Source organism: Oncorhynchus kisutch, unplaced genomic scaffold (assembly GCF_002021735.2).
Source record: "Oncorhynchus kisutch isolate 150728-3 unplaced genomic scaffold, Okis_V2 scaffold3945, whole genome shotgun sequence".
Classification (NCBI taxonomy): domain Eukaryota; kingdom Metazoa; phylum Chordata; class Actinopteri; order Salmoniformes; family Salmonidae; genus Oncorhynchus; species Oncorhynchus kisutch.
In genome coordinates this window covers 318,706-345,016 of record NW_022265890.1, presented here as the reverse complement: position 1 = coordinate 345,016, position 26,311 = coordinate 318,706, and the positions used below count along the sequence as shown (strand labels likewise).

At 46.5% G+C, this 26,311-nt stretch overlaps 1 protein-coding gene and 1 long non-coding RNA gene across 3 annotated transcripts; one reads left to right on the top strand and one right to left on the bottom strand.

Annotated features, from left to right (window-relative positions):
- Positions 1 to 593: 593 nt before the first annotated feature.
- On the top strand, positions 594 to 2,080 carry LOC116372149 (uncharacterized). 2 transcript variants are annotated; one of them, XR_004209133.1, is made up of 3 exons: positions 594 to 692; positions 1,755 to 1,874; positions 1,966 to 2,080. It is a non-coding gene; the product is annotated as an uncharacterized LOC116372149 (long non-coding RNA). The 2 variants fall into 2 exon arrangements; XR_004209132.1 differs by lacking the exon at positions 594 to 692 and adding an exon at positions 744 to 775.
- A 3,263-nt stretch (positions 2,081 to 5,343) lies between these two features.
- Positions 5,344 to 25,790, bottom strand: LOC116372151 (growth arrest-specific protein 6). The gene is made up of 7 exons (XM_031821266.1): positions 25,072 to 25,790; positions 24,669 to 24,829; positions 21,526 to 21,550; positions 20,459 to 20,521; positions 6,950 to 7,072; positions 5,637 to 5,756; positions 5,344 to 5,546 (listed from the first exon to the last, which is right to left on the bottom strand). The coding sequence occupies exons 1-7, from the start codon at positions 25,139 to 25,141 to the stop codon at positions 5,359 to 5,361; spliced, it is 750 nt and encodes a 249-aa protein (XP_031677126.1). The 5' UTR covers positions 25,142 to 25,790; the 3' UTR covers positions 5,344 to 5,358.
- Positions 25,791 to 26,311: the final 521 nt, after the last annotated feature.

Here is a 26,311-nt window from a genome sequence, read left to right as displayed (position 1 = left end):
AAGTCAAGGTCAGACAGGACTCACCCTGTACCGATCATTGTCACATTCTGGAGAGTGTGACACTGTAAAATCCTCTCTGTCCCCACCTCTGTCACTTTGTATGTGTGACGAACATAAACACAGTAGCCTTCTCCCTGGCCATGTGGCCAGACTCTATGTCCCCAATACACTGGTCCTATTCCTCAGCATCACATCAGGGATTGTGGGTAAATTGTGACTGACTGATCTCCAACTAGTAATGAGTAGTTATTTATGACGCCAGGGTGATTGGTGGATCAGCCAGTAGGCTGCAACGTGGACCAATCCACTGAGTTTCTGTAGATCGTGTCACAGTACCTTTCTCACAACGGACTCCTGTCCAGCCAGTGGGCTGCAACGTGGACCAATCCACTGAGTTTCTGTAGATCGTGTCACAGTACCTTTCTCACAACGGACTCCTGTCCAGCCAGTGGGCTGCAACGTGGACCAATCCACTGAATTTCTGTAGATCGTGTCACAGTACCTGCAACGTGGACCAATCCACTGAGTTTCTGTAGGATCGTGTCACAGTACCTTCTCACAACGGACTCCTGTCCAGCCAGTGAAGCAGTGGATTGGTCCACGTTGCAGGTACTGTGACACGATCTACAGAAATTCAGTGGATTGGTCCACGTTGCAGCCCACTGGCTGGACAGGAGTCCGTTGTGAGAAAGGTACTGTGACACGATCTACAGAAACTCAGTGGATTGGTCCACGTTGCAGCCCACTGGCTGGACAGGAGTCCGTTGTGAGAAAGGTACTGTGACACGATCTACAGAAACTCAGTGGATTGGTCCACGTTGCAGCCTACTGGCTGATCCACCAATCACCTGGCGTCATAAATAACTACTCATTACTAGTTGGAGATCAGTCAGTCACAATTTACCCACAATCCCTGATGTGATGCTGAGGAATAGGACCAGTGTATTGGGGACATAGAGTCTGGCCACATGGCCAGGGAGAAGGCTACTGTGTTATTGTTCGTCACACATACAAAGTGACAGAGGTGGGGACAGAGAGGATTTTCTACAGTGTCACACTCTCCAGAATGTGACAATGATCGGTACAGGGTGAGTCCTGTCTGACCTTGACTTGGACAGACAGTGACGAAGCATCTCCATCCACACAGACACACACACTCCGTCCCTGGAGTGCCACTGGGCTCTGTGTGAGTTGTCTGTATGTCTCCTCTCTCTCTCTCTCTCTGTCTCTCTCTGTTTGTCGGTCGGGTCAATATGGACTGGATGTGCAGGAAGTGAACAGGTCACATGTAGAGCAGAATGAGAAGTCACATGACCCTGCGAAGAGAAGGTCAGCGCTGGGCTGGTTACAGGGGGCTGGTGACCTGTCTCTGCGGGGGGGGGGGGGGCTGGTGACCTGTCTCTGGGGGGGGGGACTCCATCTCTCACTATTCTGTGGTGACTCATCCTGCCACCCAGCCGTTGGTCGGCGGGGGAAGCCAGAACACAACGTGTCTGACTGACTCTGAGGCGGAGGCTTTTCCACTGGCCAACCACACACACACAGAAACCATTCAGCTCATCAGAGCTGTCACTCTAAGCCGCCGGAAAAGAGACGTGTGTGTGTGTGATTTATTTAGTTAAAGACGATGGATAAACGTTTTAATCAGAACTCACATTAGTGTCATGTGACACTTGGCTACGTTCAATGTAGTTGATGGATAAAGTGATTGGTTCATATTGTCACGTCCTCTGTGTCTCTCCTGTGATTGGCAGATGTCAACGAGTGCATCAAGAAGAATGGAGGATGTAACCACGAGTGTAACAACACTATGGGTAGCTACCATTGCTCCTGTCACCGCGGTTACATGCTGGTCGGACCCCAGAGGTGTAACGGTAAGAGAGACACACACACACACACCTTACCTGAAGGAACTATTGAACTGTCCTTACTGTGTGTGTGTGTGTGTGTGTGTGTGTGTTTCAGACGTGGATGAGTGCCAGGATCCAGGTATGTGTGGGACAGCGAGGTGTGTGAACCAGGATGGAGCCTATGACTGTCTGTGTGAGACGGGATATGTTACGACAACAACACCAAGACCTGCCTAGGTGAGCACTACACCAAAAACACACTACTCAGTACTGACACATTATATACACCAAGACCTGCCTAGGTGAGCACTACACCAAAAACACTCTACTCAGTACTGACACATTATATACACCAAGACCTGCCTTGGTGAGCACTACACCAAAAACACACTACTCAGTACTGACACATTATATACACCAAGACCTGCCTTGGTGAGCACTACACCAAAAACACACTACTCAGTACTGACACATTATATACACCAAGACCTGCCTAGGTGAGCACTACACCAAAAACACACTACTCAGTACTGACACATTATATACACCAAGACCTGCCTTGGTGAGCACTACACCAAAAACACTCTACTCAGTACTGACACATTATATACACCAAGACCTGCCTAGGTGAGCACTACACCAAAAACACACTACTCAGTACTGACACATTATATACACCAAGACCTGCCTTGGTGAGCACTACACCAAAAACACACTACTCAGTACTGACACATTATATACACCAAGACCTGCCTAGGTGAGCACTACACCAAAAACACACTACTCAGTACTGACACATTATATACACCAAGACCTGCCTAGGTGAGCACTACACCAAAAACACACTACTCAGTACTGACACATTATATACACCAAGACCTGCCTAGGTGAGCACTACACCAAAAACACACTACTCAGTACTGACACATTATATACACCAAGACCTGCCTAGGTGAGCACTACACCAAAAACACACTACTCAGTACTGACACATTATATACACCAAGACCTGCCTTGGTGAGCACTACACCAAAAACACACTACTCAGTACTGACACATTATATACATGTAATACATACTATAATGTATAATACACTATATACAGAGCATTCAGAAAGTATTCGACCCCTTGTGTGTTTGTCATGTTTGTTACGTGTACAGTGTGTGTGTGTAAAATTGATTGATGACATACGGTTTTATTTTTAATACACACAATACCCATAATGACATCACAATACCATAATGACATCACAATACCCCATAATGACATACAATACCCCTAATGACAAAGTTCAAAACAGGTTTTAGAAATATTTGCAAATGTATTTGAAAAATAAAAACAGATACCTTAATTTCAGCCTTTGTATGGACTTAACATTGAGCTCAGGTGATCTGTTTCCATTGATCATCCTAGTGATGTTTCTACAACTGATTGGAGTCTACCTGTGATATACATTGATTGGATATGATTTGGAAAGGCACACACGGTCTATATAAGGTCCCACAGTTGACAGAGATGTCAACGGCATTTACGTGGCGCTCTGGAGACGGATTTTGTTGTCGAGCACAAGATCTGGGGAAGTTAACCAACACATTTCTGCAGCATTGAGGTCCCCAAGAACACAGTGGCCTCCATCATGGTTTAAATGAAGATGTTTGGAATCACCAAGACTTCTTCCTAGAGCTTGGTACACCCGGCAAACTTAGCAATCTGGGGGAGAAGGGCCATGGTCAGGAGTGATCAAGATCCCAAGGTCACCTAACAGAGCTCCAGAGTTCCTCTGTGGATATGGAGGACCTTCCAGAAGGACAACCAACTCTTGTAGGATGTGCCACCAAATCAGGCTTTGGTAGATGTTGCCAGATCGATTCTCCCTTGGATTCTCTTGGTTTATGATTTACCAAGATGGTACTCATTGTCCAGAATCCAAGCGAGAATCCGTCTGGCCACTCTACCATAAAGGCCTGATTGGTGGAGTGCTGCAGAGTTGGTTGTCCTTCTGGAAGGCCTCCCATCTCCACAGAGGAACTCTGGAGCTCTGTTAGAGTGACCATTGGGTTCTTGGCACCTCCCTGACCATGGCCCTTCTCCCCCGATTGCTAAGTTTGGCCGGGTGTCCAGCTCTAGGAAGAGTCTTGGTGATTCCAAACATCTTCCATTTAAGAATGATGGAGGCCACTGTGTTCTTGGGGACCTTCAATGCTGCAGAAATGTGTTGGTTAACTTCCCCAGATCTGTGCCTCGACACAATCCGTCTCAGAGCGCCACGTACAATGCCGTTGACATGCTCTGTCAACTGTGGGACCTTATATAGACCGGTGTGTGCCTTTCCAAATCATGTCCAATCAATGTAATTCACCACAGGTAGACTCCAATCAAGTTGTAGAAACATCTCTAGGATGATCAATGGAAACAGATGCACCTGAGCTCAATGTTAAGTCTCATAACAAAAGTCTGAAATTAAGGTATCTGTTTTTTATTTTCAATACATTTGCAAATATTCTAAAAACCTGTTTTGACTTTGTCATTATGGGTATTGTGATGTCATTATGGGTATTGTGATGTCATTATGGGGTATTGTGATGTCATTATGGGGTATTGTGTGTAGATTAAAAATAAAACCGTATGTCATCAATCAATTTTAGAACAAGGCTGTAACGTAACAAAATGTGGAAAAAGTCAAGGGGTCTGAATACTTTCTGAATGCTCTGTATATAGTGTATTATACATTATAGTATGTATTACATGTATATAATGTGTCAGTACTGAGTAGTGTGTTTTGGTGTAGTGCTCACCAAGGCAGGTCTTGGTGTATAAATGTGTCAGTACTGAGTAGTGTGTTTTTGGTGTAGTGCTCACCTAGGCAGGTCTTGGTGTATATAATGTGTCAGTACTGAGTAGTGTGTTTTTGGTGTAGTGCTCACCTAGGCAGGTCTTGGTGTATATAATGTGTCAGTACTGAGTAGTGTGTTTTTGGTGTAGTGCTCACCTAGGCAGGTCTTGGTGTATATAATGTGTCAGTACTGAGTAGTGTGTTTTTGGTGTAGTGCTCACCTAGGCAGGTCTTGTGTATATAATGTGTCAGTACTGAGTAGTGTGTTTTTGGTGTAGTGCTCACCAAGGCAGGTCTTGGTGTATATAATGTGTCAGTACTGAGTAGTGTGTTTTGGTGTAGTGCTCACCTAGGCAGGTCTTGGTGTTATATAATGTGTCAGTACTGAGTAGAGTGTTTTTGGTGTAGTGCTCACCAAGGCAGGTCTTGGTGTATATAATGTGTCAGTACTGAGTAGTGTGTTTTTGGTGTAGTGCTCACCTAGGCAGGTCTTGGTGTATATAATGTGTCAGTACTGAGTAGTGTGTTTTGGTGTAGTGCTCACCAAGGCAGGTCTTGGTGTATATAATGTGTCAGTACTGAGTAGTGTGTTTTTGGTGTAGTGCTCACCAAGGCAGGTCTTGGTGTATATAATGTGTCAGTACTGAGTAGAGTGTTTTTGGTGTAGTGCTCACCTAGGCAGGTCTTGGTGTATATAATGTGTCAGTACTGAGTAGTGTGTTTTTGGTGTAGTGCTCACCTAGGCAGGTCTTGGTGTTGTTGTCGTAAACATATCCCGTCTCACACAGACAGTCATAGGCTCCATCCTGGTTCACACACCTCGCTGTCCCACACATACCTGGATCCTGGCACTCATCCACGTCTGAAACACACACACACACACACACACACACAGTAAGGACAGTTCAATAGTTCCTTCAGGTAAGGTGTGTGTGTGTGTGTCTCTTCTTACCGTTACACCTCTGGGGTCCGACCAGCATGTAACCGCGGTGACAGGAGCAATGGTAGCTACCCATAGTGTTGTTACACTCGTGGTTACATCCTCCATTCTTCTTGATGCACTCGTTGACATCTGCCAATCACAGGAGAGACACAGAGGACGTGACAATATGAACCAATCACTTTATCCATCAACTACATTGAACGTAGCCAAGTGTCACATGACACTAATGTGAGTTCTGATTAAAACGTTTATCCATCGTCTTTAACTAAATAAATCACACACACACACGTCTCTTTTCCGCGGCTTAGAGTGACAGCTCTGATGAGCTGAATGGTTTCTGTGTGTGTGTGGTTGGCCAGTGGAAAAGCCTCCGCCTCAGAGTCAGTCAGACACGTTGTGTTCTGGCTTCCCCCGCCGACCAACGGCTGGGTGGCAGGATGAGTCACCACAGAATAGTGAGAGATGGAGTCCCCCCCAGACAGAGGTCACCAGCCCCCCCCCCCCCCCCCGCAGAGACAGGTCACCAGCCCCTGTAACCAGCCAGCGCTGACCTTCTCTTCGCAGGGTCATGTGACTTCTCATTCTGCTCTACATGTGACCTGTTCACTTCCTGCACATCCAGTCCATATTGACCGACCGACAAACAGAGAGAGACAGAGGAGAGAGAGAGAGAGGAGACATACAGACAACTCACACAGAGCCCAGTGGCACTCCAGGGACGGAGTGTGTGTGTCTGTGTTGGATGGAGATGCTTCGTCACTGTCTGTCCAAGTCAAGGTCAGACAGGACTCACCCTGTACCGATCATTGTCACATTCTGGAGAGTGTGACACTGTAGAAAATCCTCTCTGTCCCCACCTCTGTCACTTTGTATGTGTGACGAAACAATAACACAGTAGCCTTCTCCCTGGCCATGTGGCCAGACTCTATGTCCCCAATACACTGGTCCTATTCCTCAGCATCACATCAGGGATTGTGGGTAAATTGTGACTGACTGATCTCCAACTAGTAATGAGTAGTTATTTATGACGCCAGGTGATTGGTGGATCAGCCAGTAGGCTGCAACGTGGACCAATCCACTGAGTTTCTGTAGATCGTGTCACAGTACCTTTCTCACAACGGACTCCTGTCCAGCCAGTGGGCTGCAACGTGGACCAATCCACTGAGTTTCTGTAGATCGTGTCACAGTACCTTTCTCACAACGGACTCCTGTCCAGCCAGTGGGCTGTAACGTGGACCAATCCACTGAATTTCTGTAGATCGTGTCACAGTACCTGCAACGTGGACCAATCCACTGAGTTTCTGTAGATCGTGTCACAGTACCTTTCTCACAACGGACTCCTGTCCAGCCAGTGAAGCAGTGGCAGAGGAAGTCGCCCTTTTGGTCCTCACAGCGCACCGTACCTCGAGGATTACAGGGAGATGGAGAGCACTGGTCTGGAATATCTGAGAGAGGGGAAGGGAAAGGAGAGAGGGGGGGAGGGAGAAGAAAGAAGAGAGCATTAGAGGTCATCCTGTCAGGGAAATAACATCCTACAGCACAGCAAGTCATTGATTGTGAAGGTCCATAGGCTCTGTTACTATATAATGTGAAGTGTTTTAGTCAGGCTGGTCCATAGCTCTGTTACTATATAATGTGAAGTGTTTTAGCCAGGCTGGTCCATAGCTCTGTTACTATATAATGTGAAGTGTTTTAGCCAGGCTGGTCCATAGCTCTGTTACTATATAATGTGAAGTGTTTTAGCCAGGCTGGTCCATAGCTCTGTTACTATATAATGTGAAGTGTTTTAGCCAGGCTGGTCCAGGCTGGTCCATAGCTCTGTTACTATATAATGTGAAGTGTTTTAGTCAGGCTGGTCCATAGCTCTGTTACTATATAATGTGGAAGTGTTTTAGCCAGGCTGGTCCATAGCTCTGTTACTATATAATGTGAAGTGTTTTAGCCAGGCTGGTCCATAGCTCTGTTACTATATAAATGTGAAGTGTTTTAGCCAGGCTGGTCCAGGCTGGTCCATAGCTCTGTTACTATATAATGTGAAGTGTTTAGCAGGCTGGTCCATAGCTCTGTTACTATATAATGTGAAGTGGTTTTTAGCCAGGCTGGTCCAGGCTGGTCCATAGCTCTGTTACTATATAATGTGAAGTGTTTTAGCCAGGCTGGGTCCATAGCTCTGTTACTATATAATGTGAAGTGTTTTAGCCAGGCTGGTCCATAGCTCTGTTACTATATAATGTGAAGTGTTTTAGCCAGGCTGGTCCAGGCTGGTCCATAGCTCTGTTACTATATAATGTGAAGTGTTTTAGCCCAGGCTGGTCCATAGCTCTGTTACTATATAATGTGAAGTGTTTTAGCCAGGCTGGTCCATAGCTCTGTTACTATATAATGTGAAGTGTTTTAGCCAGGCTGGTCCAGGCTGGTCCATAGCTCTGTTACTATATAATGTGAAGTGTTTTAGCCAGGCTGGTCCAGGCTGGTCCATAGCTCTGTTACTATATAATGTGAAGTGTTTTAGTCAGGCTGGTCCATAGCTCTGTTACTATATAATGTGAAGTGTTTTAGTCAGGCTGGTCCAGGCGGTCCATAGCTCTGTTACTATATAATGTGAAGTGTTTTAGCCAGGCTGGTCCATAGCTCTGTTTACTATATAATGTGAAGTGTTTTAGCCAGGCTGGTCCATAGCTCTGTTACTATATAATGTGAAGTGTTTTATCAGGCTGGTCCATAGCTCTGTTACTATAATGTGAAGTGTTTTAGCCAGGCTGGTCCATAGCTCTGTTACTATATAATGTGAAGTGTTTTAGCCAGGCTGGTCCATAGCTCTGTTACTATATAAATGTGAAGTGTTTTAGTCAGGCTGGTCCATAGCTCTGTTACTATATAATGTGAAGTGTTTTAGTCAGGCTGGTCCAGGCTGGTCCATACTCTGGTACTATATATGTGAAGTGTTTAGTCAGGCTGGTCCATAGCTCTGTTTATAATAATGTGAAGTGTTTAGCCAGGCTGGTCCATAGCTCTGTACTATATAATGTGAAGTGTTTAGCCAGGCTGGTCCAGGCTGGGTCAATAGCTCTGTTACTATATAATGTGAAGTGTTTTAGTCAGGCTGGTCCATAGCTCTGTTTACTATATAATGTGAAGTGTTTTAGTCAGGCTGGTCCAGGCTGGTCCATAGTTCTGTTACTATATAATGTGAAGTGTTTTAGTCAGGCTGGTCCATAGCGCTGTTACTATATAATGTGAAGGTGTTTTAGCCAGGCTGGTCCAGGCTGGTCATAGCTCTATGTTACTATATATGTGAAGTGTTTTAGCCAGGCTGGTCCATAGCTCTGTTACTATATAATGTGAAGTGTTTTAGCCAGGCTGGTCCAGGCTGGTCCATAGCTCTGTTACTATATAATGTGAAGTGTTTAGTCAGGCTGGTCCATAGCTCTGTTACTATATAATGTGAAGTGTTTTTAGTCAGGCTGGTCCAGGCTGGTCCATAGCTCTGTTACTATATAATGTGAAGTGTTTTAGCCAGGCTGGTCCAGGCTGGTCCATAGCTCTGTTACTATATAATGTGAAGTGTTTTAGTCAGGCTGGTCCAGGCTGGGTCCATAGCTCTGTTACTATATAATGTGAAGTGTTTTAGCCAGGCTGGTCCATAGCTCTGTTACTATATAATGTGAAGTGTTTTAGCCAGGCTGGTCCAGGCTGGTCCATAGCTCTGTTACTATATAATGTGAAGTGTTTTAGCCAGGCTGGTCCAGGCTGGTCCATAGCTCTGTTACTATATAATGTGAAGTGTTTTAGCCAGGCTGGTCCAGGCTGGTCCATAGCTCTGTTACTATATAATGTGAAGTGTTTTAGCCAGGCTGGTCCAGGCTGGTCCATAGCTCTGTACTATATAATGTGAAGTGTTTTAGCCAGGCTGGTCCAGGCTGGTCCATAGCTCTGTTACTATATAATGTGAAGTGTTTTAGCCAGGCTGGTCCATAGCTCTGTTACTATATAATGTGAAGTGTTTTAGCCAGGCTGGTCCATAGCTCTGTTACTATATAATGTGAAGTGTTTTAGTCAGGCTGGTCCATAGCTCTATGTTACTATATAATGTGAAGTGTTTTAGCCAGGCTGGTCCATAGCTCTATGTTACTATATAATGTGAAGTGTTTAGCCAGGCTGGTCCAGGCTGGTACATAGCTCTGTTACTATATAATGTGAAGTGTTTTAGCCAGGCTGGTCCAGGCTGGTCCATAGCTCTGTTACTATATAATGTGAAGTGTTTTAGCCAGGCTGGTCCAGGCTGGTCCATAGCTCTATGATACTATATAATGTGAAGTGTTTTAGCCAGGCTGGTCCATAGCTCTGTTACTATATAATGTGAAGTGTTTTAGCCAGGCTGGTCCATAGCTCTGTTACTATATAATGTGAAGTGTTTTAGTCAGGCTGGTCCATAGCTCTATGTTACTATATAATGTGAAGTGTTTTAGCCAGGCTGGCCCAGGCTGGGTCCATAGCTCTGTTACTATATAATGTGAAGTGTTTTAGTCAGGCTGGTCCATAGCTCTGTTACTATATATGTGAAGTGTTTAGCCAGGCTGGTACATAGCTCTGTTACTATATAATGTGAAGTGTTTTAGCCAGGCTGGTCCATAGCTCTATGTTACTATATAATGTGAAGTGTTTTAGCCAGGCTGGTCCAGGCTGGTCCATAGCTCTGTTACTATATAATGTGAAGTGTTTTAGCCAGGCTGGTCCATAGCTCTGTTACTATATAATGTGAAGTGTTTTAGCCAGGCTGGTCCAGGCTGGTCCATAGCTCTGTTACTATATAATGTGAAGTGTTTTAGCCAGGCTGGTCCATAGCTCTGTTACTATATAATGTGAAGTGTTTTAGCCAGGCTGGTCCATAGCTCTGTTACTATATAATGTGAAGTGTTTAGCCAGGCTGGTCCATAGCTCTGTTACTATATAATGTGAAGTGTTTTAGCCAGGCTGGTCCAGGCTGGTCCATAGCTCTGTTACTATATAATGTGAAGTGTTTTAGTCAGGCTGGTCCATAGCTCTGTTACTATATAATGTGAAGTGTTTTAGCCAGGCTGGTCCATAGCTCTGTTACTATATAATGTGAAGTGTTTTAGCCAGGCTGGTCCATAGCTCTGTTACTATATAATGTGAAGTGTTTTAGCCAGGCTGGTCCAGCTGGTCCATAGCTCTGTTACTATATAATGTGAAGTGTTTTAGCCAGGCTGGTCCATAGCTCTGTTACTATATAATGTGAAGTGTTTTAGCCAGGCTGGTCCAGGCTGGTCCATAGCTCTGTTACTATATAATGTGAAGTGTTTTAAGGCCAGGCTGTCCATAGCTCTGTTACTATATAATGTGAAGTGTTTAGCCAGGCTGGTCCATAGCTCGTTACTATATAATGTGAAGTGTTTTAGCCAGGCTGGTCCAGGCTGGTCCATAGCTCTGTTACTATATAATGTGAAGTTTTTAGCCAGGCTGGTCCATAGCTCTGTTACTATATAATGTGAGTGTTTTAAGCCAGGCTGGTCCATAGCTCTGTTACAATATAATGTGAAGTGTTTTTAGCCAGGCTGGTCCAGGCTGGTCCATAGCTCTTACTATATAATGTGAAGTGTTTTAGCCAGGCTGGTCCATAGCTCTGTTACTATATAATGTGAAGTGTTTTTAGCCAGGCTGGTCCAGGCTGGTCCATAGCTCTGTTACATATAATGTGAAGTGTTTTAGCCAGGCTGGTCCATAGCTCTGTTACTATATAATGTGAAGTGTTTTAGCCAGGCTGGTCCAGGCTGGTCCATAGCTCTGTTACTATATAATGTGAAGTGTTTTAGCCAGGCTGGTCCATAGCTCTGTTACTATATAATGTGAAGTGTTTTAGCCAGGCTGGTCCAGGCTGGTCCATAGCTCTGTTACTATATAATGTGAAGTGTTTTAGCCAGGCTGGTCCAGGCTGGTCCATAGCTCTGTTACTATATAATGTGAAGTGTTTTAGTCAGGCTGGTCCAGGCTGGTCCATAGCTCTGTTACTATATAATGTGAAGTGTTTTAGCCAGGCTGGTCCAGGCTGGTCCATAGCTCTGTTACTATATAATGTGAAGTGTTTTAGTCAGGCTGGTCCATAGCTCTGTTACTATATAATGTGAAGTGTTTTAGCCAGGCTGGTCCAGGCTGGTCCATAGCTCTGTTACTATATAATGTGAAGTGTTTTAGCCAGGCTGGTCCAGGCTGGTCCATAGCTCTGTTACTATATAATGTGAAGTGTTTTAGTCAGGCTGGTCCAGGCTGGTCCATAGCTCTGTTACTATATAATGTGAAGTGTTTTAGCCAGGCTGTCCATAGCTCTGTTACTATATAATGTGAAAGTGTTTAGTCAGGCTGGTCCATAGCTCTGTTACTATATAATGTGAAGTGTTTTAGTCAGGCTGGTCCAGGCTGGTCCATAGCTCTGTTACTATATAATGTGAAGTGTTTTAGTCAGGCTGGTCCAGGCTGGTCCATAGCTCTGTTACTATATAATGTGAAGTGTTTTAGTCAGGCTGGTCCAGGCTGGTCCATAGCTCTGTTACTATATAATGTGAAGTGTTTTAGTCAGGCTGGTCCATAGCTCTGTTACTATATAATGTGAAGTGTTTTAGTCAGGCTGGTCCAGGCTGGTCCATAGCTCTGTTACTATATAATGTGAAGTGTTTTAGCCAGGCTGGTCCATAGCTCTGTTACTATATAATGTGAAGTGTTTTAGCCAGGCTGGTCCATAGCTCTGTTACTATATAATGTGAAGTGTTTAGTCAGGCTGGTCCATAGCTCTGTTACTATATAATGTGAAGTGTTTTAGCCAGGCTGGTCCATAGCTCTGTTACTATATAATGTGAAGTGTTTTAGTCAGGCTGGTCCATAGCTCTGTTACTATATAATGTGAAGTGTTTTAGCCAGGCTGGTCCATAGCTCTATGTTACTATATAATGTGAAGTGTTTTAGCCAGGCTGGTCCATAGCTCTGTTACTATATAATGTGAAGTGTTTTAGCCAGGCTGGTCCAGGCTGGTCCATAGCTCTGTTACTATATAATGTGAAGTGTTTTAGTCAGGCTGGTCCATAGCTCTGTTACTATATAATGTGAAGTGTTTTAGTCAGGCTGGTCCAGGCTGGTCCATAGCTCTGTTACTATATAATGTGAAGTGTTTAGTCAGGCTGGTCCATAGCCCTGTTACTATATAATGTGAAGTGTTTTAGCCAGGCTGGTCCATAGCTCTATGTTACTATATAATGTGAAGTGTTTTAGTCAGGCTGGTCCATAGCTCTGTTACTATATAATGTGAAGTGTTTAGTCAGGCTGGTCCAGGCTGGTCCATAGCTCTGTTACTATATAATGTGAAGTGTTTTAGCCAGGCTGGTCCAGGCTGGTCCATAGCTCTGTTACTATATAATGTGAAGTGTTTTAGTCAGGCTGGTCCAGGCTGGTCCATAGCTCTGTTACTATATAATGTGAAGTGTTTTAGCCAGGCTGGTCCATAGCTCTGTTACTATATAATGTGAAGTGTTTTAGCCAGGCTGGTCCAGGCTGGTCCATAGCTCTGTTACTATATAATGTGAAGTGTTTAGCCAGGCTGGTCCAGGCTGGTCCATAGCTCTGTTACTATATAATGTGAAGTGTTTTAGCCAGGCTGGTCCAGGCTGGTCCATAGCTCTGTTACTATATAATGTGAAGTGTTTTAGCCAGGCTGGTCCAGGCTGGTCCATAGCTCTGTTACTATATAATGTGAAGTGTTTTAGCCAGGCTGGTCCATAGCTCTGTTACTATATAATGTGAAGTGTTTTAGCCAGGCTGGTCCATAGCTCTGTTACTATATAATGTGAAGTGTTTTAGTCAGGCTGGTCCATAGCTCTATGTTACTATATAATGTGAAGTGTTTTAGCCAGGCTGGTCCATAGCTCTATGTTACTATATAATGTGAAGTGTTTTAGCCAGGCTGGTCCAGGCTGGTACATAGCTCTGTTACTATATAATGTGAAGTGTTTTAGCCAGGCTGGTCCAGGCTGGTCCATAGCTCTGTTACTATATAATGTGAAGTGTTTTAGCCAGGCTGGTCCAGGCTGGTCCATAGCTCTATGATACTATATAATGTGAAGTGTTTTAGCCAGGCTGGTCCATAGCTCTGTTACTATATAATGTGAAGTGTTTTAGCCAGGCTGGTCCATAGCTCTGTTACTATATAATGTGAAGTGTTTTAGTCAGGCTGGTCCATAGCTCTATGTTACTATATAATGTGAAAGTGTTTTAGCCAGGCTGGCCCAGGCTGGTCCCTAGCTCTGTTACTATATAATGTGAAGTGTTTTAGTCAGGCTGGTCCATAGCTCGGTTACTATATAATGTGAAGTGTTTTAGCCAGGCTGGTACATAGCTCTGTTACTATATAATGTGAAGTGTTTTAGCCAGGCTGGTCCATAGCTCTATGTTACTATATAATGTGAAGTGTTTTAGCCAGGCTGGTCCAGGCTGGTCCATAGCTCTGTTACTATATAATGTGAAGTGTTTTAGCCAGGCTGGTCCATAGCTCTGTTACTATATAATGTGAAGTGTTTTAGCCAGGCTGGTCCAGGCTGGTCCATAGCTCTGTTACTATATAATGTGAAGTGTTTTAGCCAGGCTGGTCCATAGCTCTGTTACTATATAATGTGAAGTGTTTTAGCCAGGCTGGTCCATAGCTCTGTTACTATATATGTGAAGTGTTTTAGCCAGGCTGGTCCATAGCTCTGTTACTATATAATGTGAAGTGTTTTAGCCAGGCTGGTCCAGGCTGGTCCATAGCTCTGTTACTATATAATGTGAAGTGTTTTAGTCAGGCTGGTCCATAGCTCTGTTACTATATAATGTGAAGTGTTTTAGCCAGGCTGGTCCATAGCTCTGTTACTATATAATGTGAAGTGTTTTAGCCAGGCTGGTCCATAGCTCTGTTACTATATAATGTGAAGTGTTTTAGCCAGGCTGGTCCAGGCTGGTCCATAGCTCTGTTACTATATAATGTGAAGTGTTTAGCCAGGCTGGTCCATAGCTCTGTTACTATATAATGTGAAGTGTTTTAGCCAGGCTGGTCCAGGCTGGTCCATAGCTCTGTTACTATATAATGTGAAGTGTTTTAGCCAGGCTGGTCCATAGCTCTGTTACTATATAATGTGAAGTGTTTTAGCCAGGCTGGTCCATAGCTCTGTTACTATATAATGTGAAGTGTTTTAGCCAGGCTGGTCCAGGCTGGTCCATAGCTCTGTTACTATATAATGTGAAGTGTTTAGCCAGGCTGCTCCATAGCTCTGTTACTATATAATGTGAAGTGTTTTAGCCAGGCTGGTCCATAGCTCTGTTACTATATAATGTGAAGTGTTTTAGCCAGGCTGGTCCAGGCTGGTCCATAGCTCTGTTACTATATAATGTGAAGTGTTTTAGCCAGGCTGGTCCATAGCTCTGTTACTATATAATGTGAAGTGTTTTAGCCAGGCTGGTCCAGGCTGGTCCATAGCTCTGTTACTATATAATGTGAAGTGTTTTAGCCAGGCTGGTCCATAGCTCTGTTACTATATAATGTGAAGTGTTTTAGCCAGGCTGGTCCAGGCTGGTCCATAGCTCTGTTACTATATAATGTGAAGTGTTTTAGCCAGGCTGGTCCATAGCTCTGTTACTATATAATGTGAAGTGTTTTAGCCAGGCTGGTCCAGGCTGGTCCATAGCTCTGTTACTATATAATGTGAAGTGTTTTAGCCAGGCTGGTCCAGGCTGGTCCATAGCTCTGTTACTATATAATGTGAAGTGTTTTAGTCAGGCTGGTCCAGGCTGGTCCATAGCTCTGTTACTATATAATGTGAAGTGTTTTAGCCAGGCTGGTCCAGGCTGGTCCATAGCTCTGTTACTATATAATGTGAAGTGTTTTAGTCAGGCTGGTCCATAGCTCTGTTACTATATAATGTGAAGTGTTTTAGCCAGGCTGGTCCAGGCTGGTCCATAGCTCTGTTACTATATAATGTGAAGTGTTTTAGCCAGGCTGGTCCAGGCTGGTCCATAGCTCTGTTACTATATAATGTGAAGTGTTTTAGTCAGGCTGGTCCAGGCTGGTCCATAGCTCTGTTACTATATAATGTGAAGTGTTTTAGCCAGGCTGGTCCATAGCTCTGTTACTATATAATGTGAAGTGTTTTAGTCAGGCTGGTCCATAGCTCTGTTACTATATAATGTGAAGTGTTTTAGTCAGGCTGGTCCAGGCTGGTCCATAGCTCTGTTACTATATAATGTGAAGTGTTTTAGTCAGGCTGGTCCAGGCTGGTCCATAGCTCTGTTACTATATAATGTGAAGTGTTTTAGTCAGGCTGGTCCATAGCTCTGTTACTATATAATGTGAAGTGTTTTAGTCAGGCTGGTCCAGGCTGGTCCATAGCTCTGTTACTATATAATGTGAAGTGTTTTAGCCAGGCTGGTCCATAGCTCTGTTACTATATAATGTGAAGTGTTTTAGCCAGGCTGGTCCATAGCTCTGTTACTATATAATGTGAAGTGTTTTAGTCAGGCTGGTCCATAGCTCTGTTACTATATAATGTGAAGTGTTTTAGCCAGGCTGGTCCATAGCTCTGTTACTATATAATGTGAAGTGTTTTAGTCAGGCTGGTCCATAGCTCTGTTACTATATAATGTGAAGTGTTTTAGCCAGGCTGGTCCATAGCTCTATGTTACTATATAATGTGAAGTGTTTTAGCCAGGCTGGTCCATAGCTCTGTTACTATATAATGTGAAGTGTTTTAGCCAGGCTGGTCCAGGCTGGTCCATAGCTCTGTTACTATATAATGTGAAGTGTTTTAGTCAGGCTGGTCCATAGCTCTGTTACTATATAATGTGAAGTGTTTAGTCAGGCTGGTCCAGGCTGGTCCATAGCTCTGTTACTATATAATGTGAAGTGTTTTAGTCAGGCTGGTCCATAGCTCTGTTACTATATAATGTGAAGTGTTTTAGCCAGGCTGGTCCATAGCTCTATGTTACTATATAATGTGAAGTGTTTTAGCCAGGCTGGTCCATAGCTCTGTTACTATATAATGTGAAGTGTTTTAGCCAGGCTGGTCCAGGCTGGTCCATAGCTCTGTTACTATATAATGTGAAGTGTTTTAGTCAGGCTGGTCCATAGCTCTGTTACTATATAATGTGAAGTGTTTTAGTCAGGCTGGTCCAGGCTGGTCCATAGCTCTGTTACTATATAATGTGAAGTGTTTTAGTCAGGCTGGTCCAGGCTGGTCCATAGCTCTGTTACTATATAATGTGAAGTGTTTTAGCCAGGCTGGTCCATAGCTCTGTTACTATATAATGTGAAGTGTTTTAGCCAGGCTGGTCCAGGCTGGTCCATAGCTCTGTTACTATATAATGTGAAGTGTTTTAGCCAGGCTGGTCCAGGCTGGTCCATAGCTCTGTTACTATATAATGTGAAGTGTTTTAGCCAGGCTGGTCCAGGCTGGTCCATAGCTCTGTTACTATATAATGTGAAGTGTTTTAGCCAGGCTGGTCCAGGCTGGTCCATAGCTCTGTTACTATATAATGTGAAGTGTTTTAGCCAGGCTGGTCCATAGCTCTATGTTACTATATAATGTGAAGTGTTTTAGCCAGGCTGGTCCAGGCTGGTACATAGCTCTGTTACTATATAATGTGAAGTGTTTTAGCCAGGCTGGTCCAGGCTGGTCCATAGCTCTGTTACTATATAATGTGAAGTGTTTTAGCCAGGCTGGTCCAGGCTGGTCCATAGCTCTATGATACTATATAATGTGAAGTGTTTTAGCCAGGCTGGTCCATAGCTCTGTTACTATATAATGTGAAGTGTTTTAGCCAGGCTGGTCCATAGCTCTGTTACTATATAATGTGAAGTGTTTTAGTCAGGCTGGTCCATAGCTCTATGTTACTATATAATGTGAAGTGTTTTAGCCAGGCTGGCCCAGGCTGGTCCATAGCTCTGTTACTATATAATGTGAAGTGTTTTAGTCAGGCTGGTCCATAGCTCTGTTACTATATAATGTGAAGTGTTTTAGCCAGGCTGGTACATAGCTCTGTTACTATATAATGTGAAGTGTTTTAGCCAGGCTGGTCCATAGCTCTATGTTACTATATAATGTGAAGTGTTTTAGCCAGGCTGGTCCAGGCTGGTCCATAGCTCTATGTTACTATATAATGTGAAGTGTTTTAGCCAGGCTGGTCCAGGCTGGTCCATAGCTCTATGTTACTATATAATGTGAAGTGTTTTAGCCAGGCTGGTCCATAGCTCTGTTACTATATAATGTGAAGTGTTTTAGCCAGGCTGGTCCAGGCTGGTCCATAGCTCTGTTACTATATAATGCCTCCTGTGATGCCATTGATAAAGGCCCTGATCTAAAGCAGTGCACTACATAGGGAATAGGGCTCTGATCTAAAGCAGTGCACTACATAGGGAATAGGGCTCTGATCTAAAGCAGTGCACTACATAGGGAATAGGGCCCTGATCTAAAGCAGTGCACTATATAGGGAATAGGGCCCTGATCTAAAGCAGTGCACTATATAGGGAATAGGGCCCTGATCTAAAGCAGTGCACTATATAGGGAATAGGGCCCTGATCTAAAGCAGTGCACTATATAGGGAATAGGGCCCTGATCTAAAGCAGTGCACTATATAGGGAATAGGGCCCTGATCTAAAGCAGTGCACTATATAGGGAATAGGGCCCTGGTCTAAAGCAGTGCACTACATAGGGAATAGGGCCCTGATCTAAAGCAGTGCACTATATAGGGAATAGGGCCCTGATCTAAAGCAGTGCACTACATAGGGAATAGGGCCCTGATCTAAAGCAGTGCACTATATAGGGAATAGGGCCCTGATCTAAAGCAGTGCACTATATAGGGAATAGGGCCCTGGTCTAAAGCAGTGCACTATATAGGGAATAGGGCCCTGATCTAAAGCAGTGCACTATATAGGGAATAGGGTGCCATCTGTGACAGACTAAATCCTGCTGTGATGCCATTGAATAGAGTTATTTTCCCCTCCCAGGATCTGAGTACAGCATAAATAGCTCTACTGCCTGTCTCTCTCTCTCCCCCCTGTCTCTCTTTCTCCCCCCGGTCCCCCCGTCTCTCTCTCCCCCCGGTCCCCCAGTCTCTCTCCCCCCCACTGTCTCTCTCTCCCCCCACTGTCTCCCGCTCTCTCCCCCCCTCCTGCTCTCTCCCGTCTCCCCCCCTGTCTCTCGCTCTCTCCCCCCTCCATCTCCCCCCCTGTCTCTCGCTCTCTCCCCCTCCTGTCTCCCCCCCTTCATCTCCCCCCTGTCTCTCGCTCTCTCCCCCTCCTGTCTCCCCCCCTTCATCTCCCCCCCTGTCTCTCACTCTCTCCTGTCTCTATCTATCCATTCTGGAGTGTTATATATAAACTAGTAGTTCCTGCAGTTCTTTCTCCCTCCGTTACTGCTGACTGTGTGCTGACGGGGGGACGGGGGGACGAAGACAATCTCTCTGTCCTGGACGTACGGCTGAGTCATATCAACTCCCTGGCTGACTCTGACTAGAGTTCCAACAACCAATCAGCAGACAGGATGGGCAGGCCCACTCATTCCTGGACTCAGCAGCCCTGATGCAGCAGAATACTCCAGAATACTTCACCCCCCCCCACTCTCACTGGCGTCACAGCTTGCTCACGTCACTAATCTCAGATCTGCAGTCACGGAGTGCGTGATGCTGAAAGGAGGTGTGTCACGCACACTTGGTTACTACTGCATAGTTCCACACGCATCCCTCCCTCTCTCTCTCTCTCTCTCTCCCTCTCTCTCTCTCTCTCTCTCCCTCCCTCCCTCCCTCTCTCTCCCTCTCTCCCTCCCAAAGTCACAGCAGCAGTTTTCACCGCGTCATGCTGGCTGACGCCCAGTAGACACTGACCCATAGACATGAAGAGACATCCCTCCTCTTATCTTCACCTTAAATCAGATAACTTTCTCTCAGTGTTCTGCAGTAGTGAGGTGGTGCAGTGCAGCCTGCCCTGCCCAACAGAAGGAACTGTGTGCTCACTGCTCCTCATACACAACATTTATAAACCACACAGAGAGGGAATGAGGAGAGAGAGGGAATGAGAGGGGGAAAGAGAGAGGGCGAGAGAGAGGGCGAGAGAGAGAGAGGGGGAAAGAGAGAGGGCGAGAGAGAGAGGGGGAAAGAGAGAGGGCGAGAGAGAGAGGGGGAAAGAGAGAGGGGGGAAAGAGAGAGGGCGAGAGAGAGAGGGGAAGAGAGAGGGCGAGAGAGAGAGGGGAAAGAGAGAGGGCGAGAGAGAGAGGGGGAAAGAGAGAGGGCGAAGAGAGAGGGAAGAGAGAGGGCGAGAGAGAGGGGGAAAGAGAGAGGGCGAGAGAGAGAGGGGGAAAGAGAGAGGGCGAGAGAGAGAGGGGGAAAGAGAGAGGGCGAGAGAGAGAGAGGGAAAGAGAGAGGGCGAGAGAGAGAGGGGAAAGAGAGAGGGCGAGAGAGAGAGGGGGAAAGAGAGAGGGCGAGAGAGAGAGGGGGAAAGAGAGAGGGCGAGAGAGAGAGAGGGGAAAGAGAGAGGGCGAGAGAGAGAGAGGGGGAAAGAGAGAGGGCGAGAGGGGGAGAAAGAGGGCGAGCGAGAGAGAGGAAAGAGAGAGGGGGCGAGAGAGGGAGAAAGAGGGCGAGAGAAAGAGGGAATGGGAGAGGAGAGAGGTTGAATGAGAGTATGGTAGAAAGAGGTGTGAAATAAAAGTAGAGTAGAGAGAGGAGCTACATGCTCATATCTACTGTACATGCGTCAGTTTGTCTGTCTGCAGCCCTAGTCAGGAGGACAGACAGACGAGGGAACTCACTGTGAACACAGGTGATCAGGTCTTGTTTCTTCTTGTCCGTGTCCCCAAACTTCTCCATGCACGCTAATCAGAGAGACAGGGCAGAGAGAGCGAGACGGGGCAGAGAGAGAGCGAGACGGGGCAGAGAGAGAGCGATACGGGGCACAGAGAGAGCGAGACGGGGCAGAGAGAGAGCGAGACGGGGCACAGAGAGAGCGAGACGGGGCACAGAGAGAGCGAGACGGGGCACAGAGAGAGAGAGACGGGGCACAGAGAGAGAGAGACGGGGCACAGAGAGAGAGAGACAGGGCACAGAGAGAGAGAGACAGGGCAGAGAGAGAGAGACAGGGCACAGAGAGAGCGAGAGACAGGGCACAGAGAGAGCGAGAGACAGGGCACAGAGAGAGCGAGAGACAGGGCACAGAGAGAGCGAGAGACAGGGCACAGAGAGAGCGAGAGACAGGGCACAGAGAGAGCGAGAGACAGGACAGGCACAGAGAGAGCGAGAGAGACAGGGCAGAGAGAGCGAGAGAGACAGGGCACAGAGAGCGAGAGAGACAGGGCACAGAGAGCGAGCGAGACAGGGCACAGAGAGAGCGAGACAGGGCACAGAGAGAGCGAGACAGGGCACAGAGAGAGCGAGACAGGGCACAGAGAGAGCGAGACAGGGCACAGAGAGAGCGAGACAGGGCACAGAGAGAGCGAGACAGGGCACAGAGAGAGCGAGACAGGGCACAGAGAGAGCGAGACAGGGCACAGAGAGAGCGAGACAGGGCACAGAGAGAGCGAGACAGGGCACAGAGAGAGCGAGACAGGGCACAGAGAGAGCGAGACAGGGCACAGAGAGAGCGAGACAGGGCACAGAGAGAGCGAGACAGGGCACAGAGAGAGCGAGACAGGGCACAGAGAGAGCGAGACAGGGCACAGAGAGAGCGAGACAGGGCACAGAGAGCGAGACAGGGCACAGAGAGAGCGAGACAGGGCACAGAGAAGATAGTTAAACACTATACAACAGATGCTAATATCCTAATCATGTAATAACAATCTCACCCAACGCTGAAGAGGTTGGGAACAGGAACCAAACTTACCTAAGTACTTTGGAAAGAAGTAGTCCTGAAGGAGAGAGAACAGAAGGAGAGAGAACAGAAGGAGAGAGGCTGTTAGTGATGTTTGAAAACAGTCTATGAGGTCAAACATGACAGATTGAGACTAAATGTGTCTGATGATAGATATGCATCATGTCATCTCATGTTAACAGGGTGTGGCACCACAGACTAGTAGCCCCTCCAGGGCTTCCTGGGAACGTTCTACAACTCTCTCTCCTGCAGAATAGCCCGAGTGCCAGTCTGTTTGTGCTATTATGATAAACTCCTCGTTAGCATGTGTTGGGTTTCACTATGACAGCAATGGAGTTAGCTAGAGCACAAACAGTTCTGGGACCGAGCTGCCTGCCATCCTGCCTGCCATCCTACCTGCCTGCCTTCCTACCTACCATCCTACCAACCTGCCTTCCTACCATCCTACCTACCATACTACCTGCCTACCATCCTACCAACCTGCCATCCTACCTTCCTACCTACCTGCCTTCCTACCATCCTACCAACCATCCTACCTGTCTACCATCCTACCATCCTACCATCCTACCTACCATCCTACCTGCCATCCTACCTACCTGCCTGCCTTCCTACCTACCTGCCTTCCTACCATCCTACCTACCTGCCTTCCTGCCTACCATCCTACCATCCTCCCTACCTGCCTTCCTACCTACCTGCCTTCCTCCCTGCCTACCATCCTCCCTACCTGCCTTCCTACCATCCTACCTGCCTGCCTTCCTACCATCCTACCTGCCTGCCTGCCTACCATCCTACCTACCTGCCTGCCTACCTGCCTTCCTGCCTGCCTACTATCCTACCTACCTTCCTACCATCCTACCTACCTGCCTCCCTACCTGCCTACCATCCTACCTACCTGCCTTCCTACCATCCTACCTACCTGCCTTCCTGCCTACCTGCCTTCCTACCATCCTGCCTACCATCCTGCCTACCATCCTACCTACCATCCTACCTGCCTACCATCCTGCCTACCTGCCTGCCTGCCTACCTGCCTGCCTGCCTGCCTACCATCCTCCCTACCTGCCTACCATCCTCCCTACCTGCCTTCCTACCATCCTACCTGCCCGCCTTCCTGCCTGCCTTCCTACCTGCCCTCCTACCTGCCCACCCGCCTTCCTTCCTTCCCGCCTTCCTTCCTGCCTACCTTCCTACCTGCCTACCTTCCTACCTGCCTTCCTGCAGTACAGTACATGGAGGTAACTGGGGAAACTTAAAATTAGAACAAGACTTGATGGGACAATGACATGTTTCTCCAGAGAGTTCTGCTGCACAGACAGAGAAAGATGAAGAACAGTACATGAAATGGAAGGATAAGAGACTCCTGTGTGTAGTTCTACTGAGACACTTCTAAAACATCATTATCCTTCTCCATCTAATCTCCTTTTAGAGAGAGAGACAGAGGGAGGGGGAACAGGCAGAAACTTCCCAACTGCTGCAGAGAGAGAGACTAAGGATGCAATTGAAGATTTCGTTGCTAGGGAGACTAGGTTAGGGGTATGGTAACCAGGAACACTCCCTCTGCAGAGCCAGGGAACTGCAGCGTTGTGAGAGAACTGCAGAGTCAGAGATAGGCACGTTTAGAATGAATAATGGATCTGTGAATGAGGCTGCAGTCCTGTCACGATACAACCCCCCGATCTCACCACCACTAGTACCACACATCCTCCTCTCTGATCCCATTACAACCCCCCCCCGATCTCACTACCACTAGTAGCACACACATCCTCCTCTCTGATCCCATTACAACCCCCCCCCCGATCTCACTACCACTAGTACCACACATCCTCCTCTCTGATCCCATTAAAACCCCCGAACTCACAACCACACATCCTCCTCTCTGATCCCATTACAACCCCCCCCCCCCCCCCCCGGTCTCACTACCACTAGTAGCACACACATCCTCCTCTCTGATCCCATTAAACCCCCCCCCCCCCCGATCTCACTACCACTAGTACCACACATCCTCCTCTCTGATCCCATTAAACCCCCGAACTCACCACCACACATCCTCCTCTCTGATCCCATCAAACCCCCCGATCACCACCACTAGTACCACACATCCTCCTCTCTGATCCCATTAAACCCCCGATCTCACCACCACACACATCCTCCTCTTTGATCCCATTACAACCCCCCGATCTCACCACCACACACATCCTCCTCTCTGATCCCACACCCCCCGATCTCACTACCACTAGTACCACACACATCATCCTCTCTGATCCCATTAAACCCCCCGATCTCACCACCACTAGTACCACACATCCTCCTCTCTGATCCCATTAAACCCCCCTGATCTCACCACCACTAGTACCACACATCCTCCTCTCTGATCCCATTAAACCCCCCGATCTTACCACCACACACATCCTCCTCTCTGATCCCACACCACCACTAGTACCACACACATCCTCCTCTCTGATCCCATTACAAGTCTCTATGGGCCCTGGTCAAAAGTAGTGCACTGTATAGGGAATGGGGAGGTGTTTGGGATGTAGAATTATTAATAGCATGGATACTGGAGGCTGCTCAACACATTCATGAAGCTAGCTGGCAGAACCTAGACCCTAATGTATATATCCCTGAGGGGATAGGAGCCCTGTGTGACAGGCACACATCAGATTAAAACCTGTGTGTGAGCTCATTGTTGCTCTGTCTGTTAAAACACATTCCCCCGAGGAGTCACCTTCCATCCGCTTACTGTAAGCAGCCTCCCCGAGGACCAATCAAAAACACAGCAGTACAGCGCTCATTAGCATAATCACTCCCATGTATGAGCCCATCACGCATGAAGCAGGATCATTTACATAATCACAAACCTTACAGTAGTATGCAAATGTACATAATCTGGCATGTTCCCCATAGCCCAATGTGCTAGTTGAATACCGTGCAATGAATTGATCGGACTGGTGAGTGGTTTGCCAGTAATTAGTCATATCTATATTTTGGAGCTTGAACACTTTACACAGAATTGCTATGTTATAAACAAGTCCGCTATAGGATCAGTCATTACGGCAAGACAAATCCAATGTGCGCAGCTAGTCCGTGTCTATATGCAATGGAAAGAAGTGCAATGAGTGCCATTTGATTTGACACGATCAAGTGTGTAGTGTACTCACTGTTTCAGGGTCATTCTCGAATACTTCTCTCGCCTCCTCTTTACTACACTTCTCTTCCACACACTCTCGCTCCAGGTGCCCTTGTTTCGTCTCCTCGAAAACGTGATTCGCTCTCCTGTGTCTCCTCAAGAACTGGTTAGCTTCTTCCGGGGACAAGGAAACTGAAAATAACCACAAGCACAGAACAGAATTTCCCATGAGTTACCGTACTACATTTTAGTTGTTAAAATGACCCAGCCCCTAACTTACTGGCATAAAGTCCTGGGCGTGAGGTTTCAAAGCATCAGCTAAGCAGAAAACAAATGACATTATTCAACAACAATTAACTAGCTGGCAAGCTAAACAACAATGTTATCCCCACGCAGTGCCAAAAATAGCTTAGTGGGCTTTGTTGTTTACTTACGGCTGTCGGACCACGAGACAAGGAGCAGAATCAGGAAGGTTCCTGAACCAAGGATCTCTGTCAACTGCATGTCTGCGGTTCTGCGTCAGGCTGGAAAGTTTCTCCCTCTCTCTCTCTCCCTCTCTCTCTCTCTCTGTGTTCAATGTAGCTTCTAGCTAGCAACCAGGTAGCAGTCGTGTATAAAACACACTGCAAGTTCAAACATTCACTTCACAGCAGGCGAGAATGCCGTTACACTTAACTCAGCGTTTTCCTTCTTCACTCGTATCCTTGCTTCCTAGCTACTTAGTCCCGCATACCACAACCAAGGCTTCCCACCGCCACTGCAGTACAGACAGTCCAACCTTCACTCTTATCTGGCGAGCCACCTACTTCGCCCCCATCTCGTTTGGTTGTCCCAGCTACTAACGTAGCAGGCGTCAAATACACCCAGCGACGAGCCCGAACTGTGGACAAAGGACACAACCTACACATCCGAAGGGGAGTTGCTTTTTTTGGGGAAAAGTTACGTCGACTGCACGCAGGCGGGAGTTAGCAATGAAGAGTCGCTTTTGCTCTGCCGTTCGTCAGTGCTATGGGAGCTCTCTGTCTCTGTCTCTCTCTCTCTCTCTCTCTATGTGTGACTGCAGTCTTTCTGCCCCTGCCCAGCTACATGCAGTGACTTTGCGTAGCCTTGGCATTATACAGACTATTCCAACCTAGCCTATAGCATGCCAGACATCGTAGAGGGAAGGAGGAGTGCTGAGAGTGTTGTAGCACCTCATGATAAATCAACACAACATTTTTAAGTATTTCACAATAGTGCAATGGGCCTTTATTACTCCGGTATGAGCGGACCAAAATAGCCATCAGCAGCGCAGGGAGAAACAAAATAATCTCAGCTAAATTAAACAACTGAACCTAATCTTCCTCTGTTTGTGACATTAGTTGAAAACTAAATCTCGACCCAGATCCCCCCCATTTCTTCCCAGCAGTTTATTTTAAGCCTCAACGTTCCTGTCATTTTCTCATCAATCCACAGAATTTCTCTTTCTTTTTTTGGACTCACTTTCTGTTATGATTTCTCAGAAATCTTCTCTCTCTCTCTATCTGTGTTAAGGCTCACATTTGCGCAACAAATACCCTCTGCCAAGAACTATGTTAAGCTGTTTTTCTAATCACTTGTTCTTTTGACTCACATTCTGTTACGATTCCTCAGAAATCATGTTTCTCTCTTTCTCGCAATTGCAAATAGTACAGA

Coding starts and splice junctions, on each gene's coding strand:
- LOC116372151 (XM_031821266.1), bottom strand. CDS start 25,141: ATGCAGTTGACAGAGATCCTTGGTTCAGGAACCTTCCTGATTCTGCTC. Junction 24,830..25,071: donor TGTCTCGTGGTCCGACAGCC/GTAAGTAAACAA, acceptor GGTTATTTTCAG/TTTCCTTGTCCCCGGAAGAA. Junction 5,757..6,949: donor AGGAGTCCGTTGTGAGAAAG/GTACTGTGACAC, acceptor TGTGATTGGCAG/ATGTCAACGAGTGCATCAAG.